Below are 20,262 nucleotides of genomic sequence, written 5' to 3'. Positions count from 1 at the left end.
TTTATTATAATAGCTGTCTCTATACTCATAAGACACAAAGAAAACTGCGTATCATTCTTCTTTAACAATATAGTTATATTGTATCGTGTGTTGGTCTGTCCCATAGTGCCCATTGCAATACGTTGAAGTTTTTGGTTGGAACATGACAAAATGTGGAATGAATGTCGTAGCAAAGCGTTTTAAATTCAGTTACCAGCTGCAGTTCCGGCATCTGACTGTAGGTGGCGGAAGCATGCCATGTAGACGTTGATTTACAGAATCACACGAAGTAGAAAGTAGTCGCGCAGTGATTGGATGGCCGCCGAACTGTTTCAAACATGGCGGAACAACGGGCAGCAGACCCGCACAGTGGAGCATATTATCAGAAAGAAAGAAGGAAATACAGCGCGGAGGAGGAGGCCAAACTGGAAAGGCAACATTTCTGGAGAATAATAGATGCTTTTAGGTCTTACAGGTACAATAGATATATTTCACAATGTAAAAGGCGAGACAGGAAGCTGCCATTTGTGCCGATATATCGTAATAATGTTGATGTTTTGCTAACAAGAGAACGACAAAGGAACCACACAGCAACCTTTCTACAACACATTGCTTTAGTTTAGTTTATGAACATTTTGTCGTGTTTTTTGGTTTCCCCGCACCAGGTTCCATGTCCATGAGCAGGTCAAGCGGGCTGAGCGTCAGTTTCGGAGTCTGTCACAAAGGCACCAAAGGGTGCTGCCAGGTGTTTTATCCAACCTGGCCCGGGTTAGGCAGTGCGCCGAACACAACCAAGAGATTCTGGACGCCGTCGTTCACAATAGCCTTCACATGTTTGAGAACGTGGAGTATGGAGAGAGAGTAAGTCCCAAATTTAGGGTTTGCAATGTTTCAGCGGAACACGGAGTGACACCTTGCCCAGTGGAGTGGGCGAATTTAGAGAACAGCATAGAACAGATACACTGATGACCGCTCCACAAACAGCCAAAAGATTTTATTATACATACATTTTTTGTAGCTTACATGTCGGGTAGGTTTCGTATAATAACAAGTGTACAACACTTGTAATTGTTAATGTTTAAATTAATTAATGATTAACAATTTTCTCTTTGATTACTTGACTTGTGTAGATCATGTAATTGTGGATATTAAGCTCTAAACTATGGTGACCGACAGGTGCAAAAGTGCAGCAAACAGAGAATCGCGAATGCTTTAGCCTCACTCCAGAAGGTTGAGTGTTGGAAAATATTAACTCTGAATTTGCACAAACACATACTGCTTATCGTCCATATCGAACTCGTTATATATCCAATATGCTCTTCCCTTAAAATTTGGTACCGTCCTTTTGCCTGTATTTTGTCAGGAGGATCCGAGAAAGGCACGGCCATCCACTACATTTGACATGGACAAACTGAAGTCCACCATAAAGCAGTTTGTCAGAGACTGGAGTGAAGCAGGCCAGGCTGAGAGGGACTCCTGCTACAAACCAATCATTCAAGAGATCCAGAGGCTCTTCCCAAGTGACCAATAGTAGGAATTTTATCTGCTCACTTTTACATCTACATGCATGTGATTTCAGCAAATGAGCTCTACTGTAAGATGGTTTTAACAGACCATATTTTGAACAAACATGTCAGTGTTTTCTATGTGATGTGTGCTTTTTGTGCATTTTATTATATCAGTGATGTGTCTAAGGTGAGCGTGCTGATTCCCGGTGCTGGGCTTGGTCGACTTGCCTGGGAGATTGCTCGGCTGGGATACTCATGCCAGGGCAACGAATGGAGCTTCTTCATGCTTTTCTCCTCAAACTTTGTTCTCAACAGGTAACACATTGAATGCATCCACTTAAGTTCATTTAAATAAAAGTTAAGTAAGTGATTTTATCGTAACTCCTTTTTTTCCTTGCTCAGCTAAGTCTTAAATTTAAATAACTTTGACCTTTTAAAAGTTCTGAAAAAAATTGTATCATTTAACTTGGTGAAACGCTGATTACTGCTATATCCTCGTTTTACTTACGAGTTTGAACGTGTCTGCTCAGATGTGAGGAGGAGAATTCTCTGACCCTGTATCCCTGGATCCACCAGTTCAGCAACAACAAGAAGTCTTCCGACCAAACACGGCCAATCAGATTCCCCGACGTTAACCCCCAGAGTCTGCCGCTAAACACCGACTTCTCCATGGTAGCGGGGGACTTTGTGGAGGTTTACAGTGAATTGGGTATGCTAAAGCTGACGTGGACTCCGTCAGATTTGTTGTCAAATGTTAAATGGTTAGAACCTTATTCCAGTACAAGATGTAGTTCAGCTGACTCAGTTAAAAGTGTTTTTTTTTTGTAATTTAGTAAAAAATAAGTTAATATGTGCCTAAGTGGTACTTTACATTACCTTGTGACATCATGTGTTCCTCTCAGAGTGCTGGAACTGTGTGGCTACCTGCTTCTTTATTGACACCGCTAATAATGTCTTGGAATATGTGGACACAATCTGGAAGATTCTTAAGCCTGGAGGCGTATGGATCAATCTCGGTGAGTCTGCCTTGTTAAAAGAAAACTTAGCTGTACGAGAGACATTCAAAAACACTAGATTTTACATTTAATAAGCACATTTCTGACATAATTTGAATGAGCAACTGTTCATCTTACACATGATCTTATCAGTATTTCAGATCATTGTGGAAAAATGATCTGAAACACTGATACATAATACATATACAAAAACCCCCCCAAAAAACAGCCAAGTAAGAGATCCATTGTTATCTCTGAGCCACTGTTTTTATTCTGTACATGACAATAAACCTCTTGAATCTTGCTTGGAAGATTTTCAGGATCGACTAAAGAGGACTATAGTTTGCAACAGAAACATATCAAGTGTGTCGTTTTAAAACAATAAGGTTGTTCAGAAACAGTAGACCAACTTTTGGAGCCTACACTAGTGTTCTGTCATATCTCTCTGTTTTTGGTTTCTGTGTTAAAGCTTTTAAGAGCTTTTTAACTTAAGACTCTGTCATTTTCATTTATTTTTAAGGTCCGCTGCTTTATCACTTTGAAAATATAGCCAACGAGCTCTCTATTGAACTTAGCTATGAAGACATCAGGACAGCAATGCTAAAATATGGCTTCATCTTTGAGGTAAATTTGCATTATATGAATGTTATTGCATTTTGTTTGCATTGAAGACAATCATTGTGGTAGAAAAGCAGTTTTATTTCTGTCACAGGTGGAGAAGGAGTCAATGCAGACTACCTACACTGAGAACGAGTGCTCTATGCTGAGATACGTTTACGACTGCGTCTTCTTTGTTGCTCGAAAACCTACACTGCATTTTAACGGTCAAGAAGAAGAAGATTTACAACAAAATTGTCCACCTGCTGCTAAGTCGTCCAGGCGAGAGGGCAGCAACAGGCTAACGTGACAAAAAATTCCTGCAGAAGCTCAACCACCTAGACACAAGCAATGTGGACATGTTTTCATTTTCTCCCTAAATACGCCTTTTTAAATTGCCTCTCTTCAAAGGTGCTTTCAACATTGAGGTTTTTTGGTGAACTCGTGCATCTGAATACAGCTGAACATTTGGATTGTGCTAAGCAGGCATGGGCCGTGAGACCTTAATAGAATGATAGACTGAGTGAAAGAAACCTTGTTTTTAAATAATCGTAATGAACCAAAACCTCAAAACAAAAAAACGCAGCTCACTATCTAATTTATTTTAAACAGCTAAATGTGTGTGTCTTGTAATAGTTGGAGAAGTCTAGTGGCCTCCTTTCAGCCAGCTGACCTGCAGTGGGGAGAGCGAGAGAGCTAAACGGTAAAATGACTGACAATTTTAGGAGTTTTTGAAACCAGCTTTTTAAAACCTTGATACTGGTAACTGCTTTGTGGTATCAAACTTCGTGGGACTGCAATATCAGCTTTAAAAAAGTGGGTCATCACAGCATTTTTTGATCATGAAGTTATAAGTAATTGAGTTATCAGACGCAAATAGTGTGTTTGTTTTTATTGATTTGTTGTGAACTCCGAACCAGAAGGCGTTCACTTTGTTTGGCTATTAGGTCTCACTCTTAACTTATTTTACTTCACTGCCTTCCCTTGCCACAGTTTGTACGTATTCACGTGTGCCTCTGGAATTGAATTACACATTTTGTAATTTATTTATTTTTTACTTAAATCAACTGCATTTACATCGGTCACCGTTCAGTGTTTAAGCTGTGTAGTTATCATTTTCTTTGAAATAAAGCCAAACGTTTAGAGAAAAAAAAAGCTTTTATAAAAGATTTTATAATTATTTCTGCTTTTTTTTTTCAACTTCGTTAAAAGGCACGCGGATAAGTTTTGTGCTCACCAAAGGAAGAGGAAAAGCGGTGGGCGGGCTTTAACCAGCAGAGCTCTTCCATGATTGGTCCTTTTGACTGTGGCTGTTGTATGTCACTACCGGTGTTGTTCTTTTTTCTGCATTTGTACTGCACGCATTTGTGTGAAGAAAGCAGATACTACTTTGCTACTTGTTACCGCTGATTCTCTCACAGATCTGACTTGATGGCCAAGAGACGCGCTGAAGAAACTGTGCTACTCGACTCTCCCAGTAAGAGAAGATACTTCCCTCCGATTTACAGTATTGACATGCAGCTGGAGAGCATGGCTTCAGTGGGAGGCGTGAGTTCCCCATCTCTACTGACTTTATTGGGGAGTCGCTGCAGAAAAAGGCCTCTTTATTTCGACAACGAAGAAGTATATTCTCGTCCAAAGATTTCACCCTCGGACTCTGGAAAGCATGCAAAGAATGTTTTGAAGACTCCATCTTCTGGAAGTTTCCAGGACGGCCGCAGGTCCTGCGCACTTTCAAAAAATAAGCGACCGCGAGAGGACAACGTCGGTTCAGACACCGTTACGGCAACAGATAAAGTAGGTCAACATGGTTTGATTTAGCAGTATTTAGCCGATAGACGTTAATCTCTTGAAAGCAAATGATTCTGTAATGAGAGTAAACTGCCACTAGATGTCGTCATTTGCTCACATTTTTAATATCCCACAAGACTTGAATTTGAATGTGACTTTGTAATTTCATGACGGGTGCATCTCTGTAAATTAGAATAATATTAAAAAAAATCTTGTTAAAAAGATAAACTAGGACATCATACAAAATTCATTACACCCAGATACATTTAAAGTATTTTCTCTTGATTTTGATAAAACCCAACGCTCAGTTTCTCAAAATAAATAAAATGCATTACAGTAAAAGACCAATAGATGTTTTTTTTTTAATACGGAAGTGTTATTTTGTGTTTTCACAATAATGGGGAAAACTGACAACAGTTTTCCAGCAGACAGTAATACTCATTGATAAAATATGTTAGCAATGAGTGTGTCTGTTTACATATTAGTGCTGTATTTATGTGTATTAATAGAACATTGACAGTGCCTGATTGCATCTATTCCAGTCTGCATTGATGCAGTAAATCATTCAAAAGGAGGCCCAAAACAAGCACTAAGTGCATGTAATGTTGGTCTTTTGTGCTGTGGTCATTTCCTAATAAATGACTTTACATCATTAAGTTTTTACTGTAACGCTATCGGCAAATTTACCTGAATAAACATTCGAAATTCATCACTCTTTGTGATGAATCTGCAAGTTTCACTTTTGAATTAAATTAGCAAGAGAAATTAACTTTGATAATTTTCAAGATCAGTCTGTTCAAGTTTTCTTGCATCTTTGCTTTTACAAAATGGTACTGTCGAGGTTTGTCTAGATGCTCACTTGCCTTTTCCCTTTCTTTCAGACAGCTGATGAAGATGGCATTTATAATTCTTTTCAGTACTGGAGGGTCCCCTTACCTGAACTTGACCTTTCACTGCTAGAAGAGCCTAGTGACCATTACCCCAAAAAAGACAAGTCAAAAGCGAATGACACAACTGCAGATGCAATGGAGACCTGAAGATGATGAACACTTGATGTGTTTTATTACCTGAGCAAACTGATCCTGTTAATCCTATAGACATGTCAGATAATAGAGTTAAAGTGGATGTCTTGCTGTAGGATTTCAGTGACTTTCAGATGTTTTGTGAAGGAGCTCTTGGTCATCCTGAAGCTTTATGTTCAATGGGTTTTGTAAGAGCAAGGTGAGGCTGTTCTTCATTTACACCTCTGCCCTTTTTTTTCCTGCTACATCTGCCAATTTGCAGCAGAGTCTGTAAAGTAGTAAGTTCGTCAAATGCGAAAAGGAGCTGATTATCATTCAGTACTTCGTATCTACCATACATCAACTCACGCAGCAGAAGAAATGTTTTGTACCGAGTCCGACTTTGACAACTGATAAGTTTAAGTCATTTTCCAGAATGTGCTTGCAGGGTTCTGTGCAGTCTGGAGGATGATGTCACTTGTTTTTAGTATTCTTTAGCTTTAAATACATATATTTAGTCTCACTTTTATTCCTTCTTCCTTTTGTCCTTCCTTTTAGACGGGTTCTTTTTTCTAAATACCAGTCACAACAGAAATATCTGCCATAAAGTCATTGTGAAATTTTGTGCTTATGCTTAGTAACTATCAGAAAACAGATTGCGAACTCTGGAAAGATGTACAATTAAGACATGAACAAGAACCCATGTGATTGTAGTCTGCTGCAAGGAAAATGTGGATCTTGTCCCCAAATAAACATCTCTCAGCAGAGGTCGCTCTGAGTCACTTTGGTTGGATCAAGGAGCAGAATCTGTTTTATTTTATAAACCAACTGGTCCATATGGACGTGATGGTAACAATGTCTTCAGTAAAATTTCATATGAGATTTTAACAATTTTTTATCTTCTGGATTTATTAAGAAAAAAAGAAAAGATGTATACATACATGTAAACAAACAGGTTTGCTTAGTTGAGGTTTAAAAAAAAAGTTCTTGCAGGTTGGGATTATTAAAGCCTAATAAAGCGCTTGACTGGCACTGTGCAGCATACAGTAAACCTACATTACGCCTCACCAACTTGTTGCTTCACAATGATTACCCTACTACTTGCAAAAGAAAGTAGTAGGGTGTTTAGAAGTATTTCTGGTTCTGAAATGTCAGGACTCATCACGCTTGTTAAGGAATTGCTGCAGTTCAGTTGGTAAACTGCGACCTGTTTAGCAAGCTTTTTTAAATAAGCTTCAAGATGATTCTGTAGATTTTAGTTTTGGATATTTCTGCTATTAATATGATACAAAGAAGCAATCTTGTTTTTACCCAGTTATCACATTGAGAGAATCTAAATGACTCGCAGCTAAAACGTTCATTGTTAAAGGTTCAGTATTGTATATTTTCCAGACATGTAGAGAAATTTTGTAGCACAATCAAGTGACTATCTCACCTTTAGTCGTTACAAAAATGCTGTATATATCAAATATGATATATACAGCATACTTATATTTGATATAAATTAGCAAGAGAAATTAACTGATAATTTTTGAGATTATCCTTTAAAGCCTTGAAATTGGGCCTCTGTTTCTTTAAAAACTCCTGCTCTTTCTGACACCCCTTCTTCTTAGGACGTCTTCACAACAGCTCCTGTATTAATCCCTTAAAACTTTTCCAGCAAGTAGCTTGTGTGATGAGCTCAGCAGAGTTTCACCAGGTGTTTGCTAATTGCTGCTGGCTAGTCTGTAGGAGGTGGGAGAGCTGTTCTATTAGGCAGAAGCTCTGAAATTTGGAGACTGCAGCTCAGAGGAAGAGCTCCATCCTCAAAGTTGGTGCAACATGCATGAAAGAATCAAAGCAGCACTCCAAGTATGTTTTCGATGAGGGAATAATATTATGACATGATGTTAAGCTTCTAAAAGAAATCAATTTAACATAATACTGCACCTTTAACACCGTGACTTAGGAACTTGTGTATAAATCAGGACTGTTTGTTTATTGCTATTTGATAATCAGGTTTTTTTGTTTTTGTTTTTCTTGTAAATAAAATAATTTTCAGTGCCCAAGTGACTATTTTTCTGTGACTGTTTCTGTCAGGGACAGTTCAAGGGATAACAGAAAATGGAGTTGAGTTTTTTTTTGTTTTTTTTTCTTCCCTGCACCTGAACAATCGAGTAACATGTTTGTTGGCGTAGAGCTGTCCTTCTTTGCCCCTGCTGCTGCTGTGAAGCATGTTTGCGGTTTGAAGGGGAGGACCGCGGCTCTGCTCCGGAGGTCGAACAGTCCTGGTTGTGTTGGAAAGAGGAGGAGATCATGAGTTCCTCAAGGCTTCTTGGAAAAGCTCAGTGCCCTTTGGACCAGCGGCTGATAAAAGCCCAAACGACAGAGTAATGATGAAGAGGTGGGATTTGAAAGAAGTTCTCCGTTAGACTTAAAACATTTTATGTAGGTTTTACCCGCAGAGCACAGCCATGGTAAGTTATGCAAGAGGAAGATAATCATGTAAATCACCCGAAGAGATTCTGTTTTCTGCAACCGGTGTTCTGACCGGAGTCCAGAACCAGTTCCATACGGTTCCATACTATACTAGCTGTGTTAGCTCTGAGCTAACGACCGCAGCTATTAGCTGACAAGTTAATTTAGTTTAACTTGGCAGCGAAAACATGGTAAAGTGAGATGCGAAGTGCAATTGTTTAGGGAACTTCGAAAAGCCAGAATCTGTCTGCTGGACTTTGTGTTTAATTTTCTCTTTAAGCATTTCTTGTAACATGTACTTTAGGTGCGGAGGTAAGCTTTAGGGTAAAGTTTTTCAATTAACGACGTACAGACGCGTAATATTGCGCATGTGCATAACGCTAGACGGCAAAACTCTTCTACTTGCCATGACTTGTCGTTTTGTAAAATTTGTTTAAGTGTAAAAAAACAACAACAACAAAAACAAGAAATTTGAATGCATAGAGTGTAAAATATATATATTTGACAAAATCCAGGCTGGGAAGTTTTGTTTACATTTTGTAAACATACTAAGGTTATTTCTTAATGCCATTAACAAGTTGCACTATGGTTTTATAAACTTTATGATTTCAAAGCTGCACGATTTATGAGATTCCAAGAAAAGACACAATATGACCCAACTTTCCACTGAATCTATAGAAAATATATTGATAGTAGGACACCTTCCAGGGACAACATTCAACATGTTGCTGCACATTCCCTTTACAGCATGTAGTATTATTAAAACTAACATCCTCAATTTCAAAGTAATGTGCAGTTGTAAAGTAGGATCTTTTTTTAAACTACAAATTGTTATAAATATGTGCATATTTAAAAGAAACAGAAAAAAATGAACAAACATTTCTAGGCTCTTAAGCATGACTTATTAACCCACAAGTATAAACTTTAGATTTGTGGTTGGAACCTTTTAAAATATATTAAATTAGGGTTAAAAAAAAAAAGATTATTTATACTCTTCACCTTCACTCTAATGTATAACTTTCTCCACAGAGTTTTTGTTAACCTCCAGTAAAAATAAACATTAAACCCAAATCAAAACTGCATATATGATGACAATCAGTTGCTTACAAATACTATCAAAATGCATTAATTAAAGAAAAAAAAATTAAACAGTAGTAGTAGTAGTAGTAGCAGTAATATTCCTTATATTTAGACTCGGCTTCTATTTCTGTTTCTTTTGTTTTGGGACTATAGTGATTCTTTTCGAACAACCGCTGATTTAATACAAAATCTCTAGCAGAGTAAATGTATCAGATAAGCACCTGAATTCTTTCCACTAAACTAAAAGCTAACATTTTCCAGTCCTTTAACCTAGAAACTATTTTGGATACCATAGCAAGTTTAGTCATGTGAAGTAATGTTACAGGAAGTGATAAACTGCTATAGTTCATGCAGTGTTTGGTACAGATAGTTGAGAAATTTTTTAGGCAGTCTCCTTAAGTTATATAGCAATATATTGTTTTTATGTTGTCACCAATGAGCATAACTTAAAATTGATACAACTCCTTGCTCTAAATAACTTAGTAATTCAGTGAATTTGGTTTTCGCTCTCTTGTGGTGTTCTGAGGCTGCAGCGCTTGTATTAAGGTTTTTTTTTTTATCTATTGGAAAATCTCTTTTCTCTGAAACCCAACTACGCTTCAGGGCCTTTGCTAAGTGTTCACACAGTCAGACTCTGTTTTGGGTGGGAGTAAACCAGCTCCGCAGCCATGTGGCCTAATCTCAGGAAGGGGATATTTGTATGTTTCCCATGAACACAGCTCTGCTTCTTGCTGCTATTGTTGAATCTGTTGGAGAAACTGAGTCGAGCTAGGTGGGGGTTGTCGCTCACTTTTCTGTGGTGTTTCACTGTTGGTGGGAGAGAAGTCTGATGGTGAAGGACTTGAAGCTTGAGTTCAGCCGTAGACGGCTGCTTTTGTTTGACTATAATGAACTTCACTGAAAAGGTTTTTGTTCCCTGAAGGAAGTCGTTTGTTTTTCCCCCAGAATAAATTAATCAGCAAAGATGAGAATACCGTGACAATCTGCTTGACCTTTTTTGTCGTTTATATTATCTCAACTGTATATTTTCCTATTTCAGACGGGAAAATCTTGGATTGAGGAGAGCTTCTTCAGAAGGGAGTGTGTGAAGTTCATCCCTTCCTCTTGGGACCAACACAGGTAAACTGTGAACTGGCTGCATGGATGGCTTTTATGATTCCTAGAAGAATGTATGTAGTATAACATTAACGTTGGTGGGTGGAAATAAACGTCATCCTGAGAGCAGAACCACTTGGCAGCCATTTCTTTTTTTTTTCCAGGAACCACGTTGATTATTTCATAATGTGTTATTTCCTGTTTCTTTCAGATGCATTCCAATATGCCAAGTGTGCCAAAGCCTGATCAGGTATTACTTACAAATTTTTAGTTAATATTTTACTGTGCATCACCACCTGGCTGCCCACGTGGCATTGGCATTCTTGTTTGATTGTCTCATAGTTTTCACTGCCCTCTGTTTATTTGTACTGTTCCTGTGTTTGCTGTATTTGCACTGCTCCCACATTGTTTTCCATTTCACTGATGCACTATTTTCAAAATGCCCCAAACTACAGTTAGTCAATGAGTTATTGACTGTTCAGATGATGTGAAAAAAATGAGAGAAGGTATGCGTTTAAAAATAAATTGTGTTTGGCAACATTATAAACACAATGAAACAGGAATATGTAGTCTCAAGGACCAGGGGAGGTGAAGAGGAAGGGTGGGAGACAGGAAAGGGGGAGTACTTGTTGCAGTCTGGCTTAGTCAGCTGGGGGTTTTAAAATGTATGCCAACGATTTACTTTGCTTTAGCAACATATTGTTACACGCTTACGCTTCAGTATTCGTCTTTCTGACACTTTTTTTTTTTTTTTACACAAAAGCATACAAAGAAAACAGACAAATAAAAAATTGGTTGTGGACAGAAATGTGTAAAAAAATCTTTGCAGTAATGAAGATTTCTGCAGATACCACTTAGAAAATAAGGTGTGATTTTATTCTTTACAGCACTTATTCAGTTCATAACTGTACCAAAATCACTAAGGACGCAAAGGAACATTTTGAGCAGCAGCCTATCTAAGATAAATATTATAAGAAAACCTTACTTTCAATATGAACTCCCAAAAACATCACATATTATAACTTACATTTACAGTGCTCTTTCCTTGTGTAGGAGCGCAGTTATGCTACTAACTAGTATTTAAAGGGATAAACTCTTTCTGTCATATTTCATCATCGTGACTGTATTAGTGACGATGATAAAATATTAGTGTTAGTTAAGTACTAGTTAACTCTCATGACATTTGACCCTGGATCAAGGCAATAACTAAGTGACCTACTGCTGGCAGGGAGCTTTTATTTGAGTTCCCTCAAATAAAACCTGAGAAAATTGGTTATAAACAACCAAATCCATGAAGGGGTTAAATGACTGAATCTGCAACAGACTGGCTGCAAAAAACCCCCAAAAAACAAAAAACCCCAATTTATTTCAGTGGTCTAGTCAAAGTCCAGATCCTTAGTGTGATTTAAATTCTGTGGAGAGTCAGGGCAATGTTGTATGGAGGACTGGGCCTCATCTCCTCAACACTATTATGAAAAACTGCTAACGTCAATCAGAAAAAGGTTACAATGAGTCACTGAAGCCACTTTCAGTCATTAAAGGTCATTTGAAACCATTGAATCGTGGGTCTAATTGGGTGCTGATCGTCATGCCTCATCAATGTTTTGCACTTTCAGTTTTGGCCTTTTTCTTACTTGACTTACTGATTCAGTTACATCACAGAGCTGCCATGACTGGTTTCTCCTGTAAATGACTCATATCAAACGTTGGGAATAACGAACGAAAGAAATTTCGCTTATGAAATGTGACTAGTATTTGACTAGTAGATAAAATCTACGTTTAAGAGGACGCTCCTTTATGGGGGAAATAAACTCTTTTTTATTTTTTATAGGTCATCTTGTCTGTATGCGAATCAGAACCATAATAGAAATAGAGCAATATAAAAATCTACTGAGGAAATATTTAAATGATTTAATGTCCATCCATCCATCCATTATCTAAACATGCATATTCTTACGAGGTCGCCAGAATGATTGGTGCCTATCTCCACCGATAGGCACCAATCATCCTGGACAGTCCAGTTGCCAGTCCATTGCAGATAATTAAATGTATTTGTGAGATTTGAGCATTTTGGTGTCATTTAGCTCCACAATTCATCAGAGCGCACAGACTTCCTAAAGTAAATCATAAAACTGGAATGTCTAAGGTGATGGTGGATCTATTTATCAGGAAAGCAGCTGCTCAGCTGAGATTTTGTAATGTAAAACAGATGTTTCTCAAACAGTCTTTGTCAGATCTAATGATGAAGTGCTCTGACATATCCCATAATTTGTTTTCATTGATTAGATGTTGCTGTGGCCGCTTGATGGGGGAGCACTCTTGGCAGGAGTCTTGTCCTCCCATTTCCCTCTGTCCCAGTCCAGAACAGGGCATGGAGGAGTGGTCCATGGAGGCTCACACAAAGGCCAGTTCTACCAACGCCTATGGGATCATAGATTTTCAAGACACTGCCACGCGGGTCTGTCGCGCCAAGGTTTGTAAATCCATTAACTGTGGTTTTCTTTGCCAGCATTTACTAAATTTACACTACAATGTTAAAAAAAAATTATGATTAATCTTCCTTTTACAAAAAATAGCTTTAACTATAAAAGTAGATGCTTTCTCTAGTCTGAGTGAGATGGAAGTGCAGATGTTGCTGGTTGTGTAAACTTTGGTTTGCTATGATGGAAGCAGATTTAAGGTGTTTTGTGGCGGCAAAGATGCTATCTGCTGTAGTGACAAAACAACTTTGCGAGCAGCAGTTGGAAAACGCAGCAAGCTCTTGAGCGGTGCCATGTTCTTCCAGTATGTTCGTGTGGCTGTGGACTCCAAGCCAGAGGCGCTGCTCCAGCTGATGCTGAGGGAATGGCAGATGGAGCGACCGAAACTACTGCTGACGGTCCACGGAGGGTCAGAAAATTTTATTCTGCCCCCAAAGGTGAACCAGGCCTTCAGTAAGGGGCTCATCACGGCTGCCATAAGCACAGGGGCGTGGATTTTCACTGATGGGATCAATACAGGTCAGTACAGGAATCGATTTTCTCTAAGACAATGATGCAAATACCTGTAGGGCCTTGGAGAAGCAGTTATAACCCTTTAACTTTTTCACATTTTGTGATTTTATAGCCATAATCCTCAATGTGTTTCATCGTTTTATCAGTCAGTCCCTTAATTAGTCCTTTTAGAACCACTTTTCTTTGCAACTATAACTTCCAGTATTTAGGTAATGCATTCATGGGATCGTCTCCACCAGCTTTTGTGCACCTTGAGTCTGAAACATTGAACTTTTACGAGGAAATAAATCGAAGGTAACAAGGAATATGTGCACCCAATATTAATTCATATTTATTTATTAAAAAGGCATGTTGTGATAGTGCAAATATGATTTTTGATATTTTATTAATTGGACAAAAGGCACAGCACACGTTTCAGAAATGAAGTCTTATAAAAGCTCTGAAAATCTTGCATTATTTTCATTTAGAAAAGTTTAAAGAAAAATGAGTATTTTTGCATGGCACTGCATTTCCAGGTGTGTCTAAGTATGTGGGTGAGGCAGTGAAGTTATTTGGAGGCCACGACTTGAGGAAGAGAAACACGATTGGCATCACATCGTGGGGAATGATCGACAACAACTTGGACCTCATCGGCAGAGACGTTAGTACTAAATCTGTTTCCTTCCTTCTAGCGTAACGCTGAACATGTTTTACTCAGCAAGATGGTTGTCCTTTTTGTGAGATGTTAACTCAACACCTGCTCAGGTATTCAGACCCTACCAGCCACTGGGCAACCCTTTAAGCAAGAGGACCTGCCTTAATGGTTTCCACTCCCACTTTCTGTTGGTGGATGACGGGACGCTGGGGAAACCTGGTTGTCAGCAGGGCCTCAGGAGAAAACTGGAGAAACAAATCCAGCTACTGAAGATTCATCCTCGTAAGTTCATGTCATTGCCTTGTTGAATATGTACGATGGGACATCGTCTTTCTGGCAAAACATATAGCAGCACATTTTTGTCGGTGTTAATTTAATTAATTTCAGGCTGTATCTATCTTCGCTCATCCTTTCGAAGTTCAGTGGATTGACTCGGTTCTTATCATGACTGTTTATTGCCCCTTCTCACAGGACTGAACCAGGGAGTGCCTGTGCTGTGTGTGGTGGTGGAAGGAAGTGCCGCCATTGTATCAACAGTTCTGGATTATGTTAGCAGTGCGCCCCCTGTGCCAGTGTTTGTGTTTGAGGGGTCGGGCAAGGCTGCAGACCTCTTCGCCTTCTTACACAAGCAGACTGCTAATGATAGGTGTGTAGGTAATGTTTATTTTAAGTGGGAAGCCATGTAGCTGTACTAGCTTGTGTAAAGTTAAACCAGTTATTAGGTACATCGATCAAACTTTTACCAGCTGATAATGGCTTTGGACAATGCTAATTTTCTTTCAAAGAACGTTAAGACATACAAACTCTTTTTAGTTTTTATTCTATGATGCTGTTTGTTTTCTGCTGTTCTCTGGAGCCGTCCCAGAACATCTCATTTTATACTGAGATTAAATAAATGGATTCTATCAGCTAATTAGGTGACTTTTGAAAATGCAGCCNAATCTTTAAAATGTGTGTACTCCCAGTTGGCTTTATTTAAAAGTTTACATAGTGAGGCCGTGTTCATAAAAAAATAAAAGGATGTAATGTACAGGAAAAATATTGCTGATCTTATTACTGCCACTTTATGTGGAAAGCCCTTTATTGGTAAATTCCAGCTTGTTCTTTCCATTTTAGTGTGATGGAATAAACAGTGCTCTTTGAGATATTGGGATAGTTTTATGATGTAACCCAGCAACTTCTTGACAACAATTTGCCCATTTATATTGCAATGAACTTAGAAATAAGTGAACTTATTTTTTACCAGTGAGGTGTCTTAAGACAATTTGGTTGCTCTGGGTTTTATTATAATAGCTGTCTCTATGCTCATAAGACAAAAAGAAAACTGCGTATCATTCTTCTTTAACAATATAGTTATATTGTATCGTGTGTTGGTCTGTCCCATAGTGCCCATTGCAATACGTTGAAGTTTTTGGTTGGAACATGACAAAATGTGGAATGAATGTCGTAGCAAAGCTTTTTAAATTCAGTTACCAGCTGCAGTTCCGGCATCTGACTGTAGGTGGCGGAAGCATGTCATGTAGACGTTGATTTACAGAATCACACGAAGTAGAAAGTAGTCGCGCAGTGATTGGTTGGCCGCCGAACTGTTTCAAACATGGCGGAACAACGGGCAGCAGACCCGCACAGTGGAGCATATTATCAGAAAGAAAGAAGGAAATACAGCGCGGAGGAGGAGGCCAAACTGGAAAGGCAACATTTCTGGAGAATAATAGATGCTTTTAGGTCTTACAGGTACAATAGATATATTTCACAATGTAAAAGGCGAAACAGGAAGCTGCCATTTGTGCCGATATATCGTAATAATGTTGATGTTTTGCTAACAAGAGAACGACAAAGGAACCACACAGCAACCTTTCTACAACACATTGCTTTAGTTTAGTTTATGAACATTTTGTCGTGTTTTTTGGTTTCCCCGCACCAGGTTCCATGTCCATGAGCAGGTCAAGCGGGCTGAGCGTCAGTTTCGGAGTCTGTCACAAAGGCACCAAAGGGTGCTGCCAGGTGTTTTATCCAACCTGGCCCGGGTTAGGCAGTGCGCCGAACACAACCAAGAGATTCTGGACGCCGTCGTTCACAATAGCCTTCACATGTTTGAGAACGTGGAGTATGGAGAGAGAGTAAGTCCCAAATTTAGGGTTTGCAATGTTTCAGCGGAACACGGAGTGACACCTTGCCCAGTGGAGTGGGCGAATTTAGAGAACAGCATAGAACAGATACACTGATGACCGCTCCACAAACAGCCAAAAGATTTTATTATACATACATTTTTTGTAGCTTACATGTCGGGTAGGTTTCGTATAATAACAAGTGTACAACACTTGTAATTGTTAATGTTTAAATTAATTAATGATTAACAATTTTCTCTTTGATTACTTGACTTGTGTAGATCATGTAATTGTGGATATTAAGCTCTAAACTATGGTGACCGACAGGTGCAAAAGTGCAGCAAACAGAGAATCGCGAATGCTTTAGCCTCACTCCAGAAGGTTGAGTGTTGGAAAATGTTAACTCTGAATTTGCGCAAACACATACTGCTTATCGTCCATATCGAACTCGTTATATATCCAATATGCTCTTCCCTTAAAATTTGGTACCGTCCTTTTGCCTGTATTTTGTCAGGAGGATCCGAGAAAGGCACGGCCATCCACTACATTTGACATGGACAAACTGAAGTCCACCATAAAGCAGTTTGTCAGAGACTGGAGTGAAGCAGGCCAGGCTGAGAGGGACTCCTGCTACAAACCAATCATTCAAGAGATCCAGAGGCTCTTCCCAAGTGACCAATAGTAGGAATTTTATCTGCTCACTTTTACATCTACATGCATGTGATTTCAGCAAATGAGCTCTACTGTAAGATGGTTTTAACAGACCATATTTTGAACAAACATGTCAGTGTTTTCTATGTGATGTGTGCTTTTTGTGCATTTTATTATATCAGTGATGTGTCTAAGGTGAGCGTGCTGATTCCCGGTGCTGGGCTTGGTCGACTTGCCTGGGAGATTGCTCGGCTGGGATACTCATGCCAGGGCAACGAATGGAGCTTCTTCATGCTTTTCTCCTCAAACTTTGTTCTCAACAGGTAACACATTGAATGCATCCACTTAAGTTCATTTAAATAAAAGTTAAGTAAGTGATTTTATCGTAACTCCTTTTTTTCCTTGCTCAGCTAAGTCTTAAATTTAAATAACTTTGACCTTTTAAAAGTTCTGAAAAAAATTGTATCATTTAACTTGGTGAAACGCTGATTACTGCTATATCCTCGTTTTACTTACGAGTTTGAACGTGTCTGCTCAGATGTGAGGAGGAGAATTCTCTGACCCTGTATCCCTGGATCCACCAGTTCAGCAACAACAAGAAGTCTTCCGACCAAACACGGCCAATCAGATTCCCCGACGTTAACCCCCAGAGTCTGCCGCTAAACACCGACTTCTCCATGGTAGCGGGGGACTTTGTGGAGGTTTACAGTGAATTGGGTATGCTAAAGCTGACGTGGACTCCGTCAGATTTGTTGTCAAATGTTAAATGGTTAGAACCTTATTCCAGTACAAGATGTAGTTCAGCTGACTCAGTTAAAAGTGTTTTTTTTTTGTAATTTAGTAAAAAATAAGTTAATATGTGCCTAAGTGGTACTTTACATTACCTTGTGACATCATGTGTTCCTCTCAGAGTGCTGGAACTGTGTGGCTACCTGCTTCTTTATTGACACCGCTAATAATGTCTTGGAATATGTGGACACAATCTGGAAGATTCTTAAGCCTGGAGGCGTATGGATCAATCTCGGTGAGTCTGCCTTGTTAAAAGAAAACTTAGCTGTACGAGAGACATTCAAAAACACTAGATTTTACATTTAATAAGCACATTTCTGACATAATTTGAATGAGCAACTGTTCATCTTACACATGATCTTATCAGTATTTCAGATCATTGTGGAAAAATGATCTGAAACACTGATACATAATACATATACAAAAAAAAAACAGCCAAGTAAGAGATTCATTGTTATCTCTGAGCCACTGTTTTTATTCTGTACATGACAATAAACCTCTTGAATCTTGCTTGGAAAATTTTCAGGATCGACTAAAGAGGACTATAGTTTGCAACAGAAACATATCAAGTGTGTCGTTTTAAAACAATAAGGTTGTTCAGAAACAGTAGACCAACTTTTGGAGCCTACACTAGTGTTCTGTCATATCTCTCTGTTTTTGGTTTCTGTGTTAAAGCTTTTAAGAGCTTTTTAACTTAAGACTCTGTCATTTTCATTTATTTTTAAGGTCCGCTGCTTTATCACTTTGAAAATATAGCCAACGAGCTCTCTATTGAACTTAGCTATGAAGACATCAGGACAGCAATGCTAAAATATGGCTTCATCTTTGAGGTAAATTTGCATTATATAATTGTTATTGCATTTTGTTTGCATTGAAAACAATCATTGTGGTAGAAAAGCAGTTTTATTTCTGTCACAGGTGGAGAAGGAGTCAATGCAGACTACCTACACTGAGAACGAGTGCTCTATGCTGAGATACGTTTACGACTGCGTCTTCTTTGTTGCTCGAAAACCTACACTGCATTTTAACGGTCAAGAAGAAGAAGATTTACAACAAAATTGTCCACCTGCTGCTAAGTCGTCCAGGCGAGAGGGCAGCAACAGGCTAACGTGACAAAAAATTCCTGCAGAAGCTCAACCACCTAGACACAAGCAATGTGGACATGTTTTCATTTTCTCCCTAAATACGCCTTTTTAAATTGCCTCTCTTCAAAGGTGCTTTCAACATTGAGGTTTTTTGGTGAACTCGTGCATCTGAATACAGCTGAACATTTGGATTGTGCTAAGCAGGCATGGGCCGTGAGACCTTAATAGAATGATAGACTGAGTGAAAGAAACCTTGTTTTTAAATAATCGTAATGAACCAAAACCTCAAAACAAAAAAACGCAGCTCACTATCTAATTTATTTTAAACAGCTAAATGTGTGTGTCTTGTAATAGTTGGAGAAGTCTAGTGGCCTCCTTTCAGCCAGCTGACCTGCAGTGGGGAGAGCGAGAGAGCTAAACGGTAAAATGACTGACAATTTTAGGAGTTTTTGAAACCAGCTTTTTAAAACCTTGATACTGGTAACTGCTTTGTGGTATCAAACTTCGTGGGACTGCAATATCAGCTTTAAAAAAGTGGGTCATCACAGCATTTTTTGATCATGAAGTTATAAGTAATTGAGTTATCAGACGCAAATAGTGTGTTTGTTTTTATTGATTTGTTGTGAACTCCGAACCAGAAGGCGTTCACTTTGTTTGGCTATTAGGTCTCACTCTTAACTTATTTTACTTCACTGCCTTCCCTTGCCACAGTTTGTACGTATTCACGTGTGCCTCTGGAATTGAATTACACATTTTGTAATTTATTTATTTTTTACTTAAATCAACTGCATTTACATCGGTCACCGTTCAGTGTTTAAGCTGTGTAGTTATCATTTTCTTTTAAATAAAGCCAAACGTTTAGAGAAAAAAAAGCTTTTATAAAAGATTTTATAATTATTTCTGCTTTTTTTTTTCAACTTCGTTAAAAGGCACGCGGATAAGTTTTGTGCTCACCAAAGGAAGAGGAAAAGCGGTGGGCGGGCTTTAACCAGCAGAGCTCTTCCATGATTGGTCCTTTTGACTGTGGCTGTTGTATGTCACTACCGGTGTTGTTCTTTTTTCTGCATTTGTACTGCACGCATTTGTGTGAAGAAAGCAGATACTACTTTGCTACTTGTTACCGCTGATTCTCTCACAGATCTGACTTGATGGCCAAGAGACGCGCTGAAGAAACTGTGCTACTCGACTCTCCCAGTAAGAGAAGATACTTCCCTCCGATTTACAGTATTGACATGCAGCTGGAGAGCATGGCTTCAGTGGGAGGCGTGAGTTCCCCATCTCTACTGACTTTATTGGGGAGTCGCTGCAGAAAAAGGCCTCTTTATTTCGACAACGAAGAAGTATATTCTCGTCCAAAGATTTCACCCTCGGACTCTGGAAAGCATGCAAAGAATGTTTTGAAGACTCCATCTTCTGGAAGTTTCCAGGACGGCCGCAGGTCCTGCGCACTTTCAAAAAATAAGCGACCGCGAGAGGACAACGTCGGTTCAGACACCGTT

General features: G+C 38.9%; 3 protein-coding genes across 3 annotated transcripts; all 3 read left to right on the top strand.

The window, feature by feature from the left end:
• Positions 1–281: 281 nt before the first annotated feature.
• On the top strand, positions 282–4,225 carry LOC103146543 (carnosine N-methyltransferase-like). Its single transcript, XM_007564522.2, has 8 exons — positions 282–454; positions 645–840; positions 1,343–1,509; positions 1,662–1,802; positions 2,018–2,196; positions 2,390–2,503; positions 3,003–3,106; positions 3,195–4,225. Exons 1-8 carry the CDS (start codon positions 318–320, stop codon positions 3,387–3,389), a joined length of 1,233 nt encoding a protein of 410 aa, XP_007564584.1. The 5' UTR covers positions 282–317; the 3' UTR covers positions 3,390–4,225.
• Positions 4,226–4,323: 98 nt separating this feature from the next.
• LOC103147186 (transient receptor potential cation channel subfamily M member 7-like) lies at positions 4,324–15,259 on the top strand. The gene is made up of 10 exons (XM_016678467.1): positions 4,324–4,876; positions 5,752–8,327; positions 10,448–10,527; positions 10,715–10,753; positions 12,790–12,976; positions 13,289–13,502; positions 14,012–14,136; positions 14,241–14,412; positions 14,602–14,776; positions 15,247–15,259. Exons 2-10 carry the CDS (start codon positions 8,325–8,327, stop codon positions 15,257–15,259), a joined length of 1,008 nt encoding a protein of 335 aa, XP_016533953.1. The 5' UTR covers positions 4,324–4,876; positions 5,752–8,324.
• Positions 15,260–15,701: 442 nt separating this feature from the next.
• Positions 15,702–19,626, top strand: LOC103146525 (carnosine N-methyltransferase-like). Its single transcript, XM_007564500.2, has 8 exons — positions 15,702–15,864; positions 16,055–16,250; positions 16,753–16,919; positions 17,072–17,212; positions 17,428–17,606; positions 17,800–17,913; positions 18,405–18,508; positions 18,597–19,626. The coding sequence occupies exons 1-8, from the start codon at positions 15,728–15,730 to the stop codon at positions 18,789–18,791; spliced, it is 1,233 nt and encodes a 410-aa protein (XP_007564562.1). The 5' UTR covers positions 15,702–15,727; the 3' UTR covers positions 18,792–19,626.
• The last annotated feature ends 636 nt before the right edge of the window (positions 19,627–20,262 follow it).

Source organism: Poecilia formosa, unplaced genomic scaffold (assembly GCF_000485575.1).
Source record: "Poecilia formosa unplaced genomic scaffold, Poecilia_formosa-5.1.2 Scaffold5, whole genome shotgun sequence".
In the NCBI taxonomy this organism is placed as follows: domain Eukaryota; kingdom Metazoa; phylum Chordata; class Actinopteri; order Cyprinodontiformes; family Poeciliidae; genus Poecilia; species Poecilia formosa.
The sequence above is the reverse complement of the archived record's forward strand: the minus strand, read 5'-3'. Positions and strand labels throughout refer to the sequence as shown.

Coding starts and splice junctions, on each gene's coding strand:
- LOC103146543 (XM_007564522.2), top strand. CDS start 318: ATGGCGGAACAACGGGCAGCAGACCCGCACAGTGGAGCATATTATCAG. Junction 1,510..1,661: donor CTCTTCCCAAGTGACCAATA/GTAGGAATTTTA, acceptor TTATTATATCAG/TGATGTGTCTAAGGTGAGCG. Junction 2,197..2,389: donor GGAGGTTTACAGTGAATTGG/GTATGCTAAAGC, acceptor TGTTCCTCTCAG/AGTGCTGGAACTGTGTGGCT.
- LOC103147186 (XM_016678467.1), top strand. Junction 12,977..13,288: donor CGCGGGTCTGTCGCGCCAAG/GTTTGTAAATCC, acceptor ATGTTCTTCCAG/TATGTTCGTGTGGCTGTGGA. Junction 13,503..14,011: donor CACTGATGGGATCAATACAG/GTCAGTACAGGA, acceptor CTGCATTTCCAG/GTGTGTCTAAGTATGTGGGT.
- LOC103146525 (XM_007564500.2), top strand. CDS start 15,728: ATGGCGGAACAACGGGCAGCAGACCCGCACAGTGGAGCATATTATCAG. Junction 16,251..16,752: donor ACGTGGAGTATGGAGAGAGA/GTAAGTCCCAAA, acceptor GTATTTTGTCAG/GAGGATCCGAGAAAGGCACG. Junction 17,213..17,427: donor TCAAACTTTGTTCTCAACAG/GTAACACATTGA, acceptor GTGTCTGCTCAG/ATGTGAGGAGGAGAATTCTC.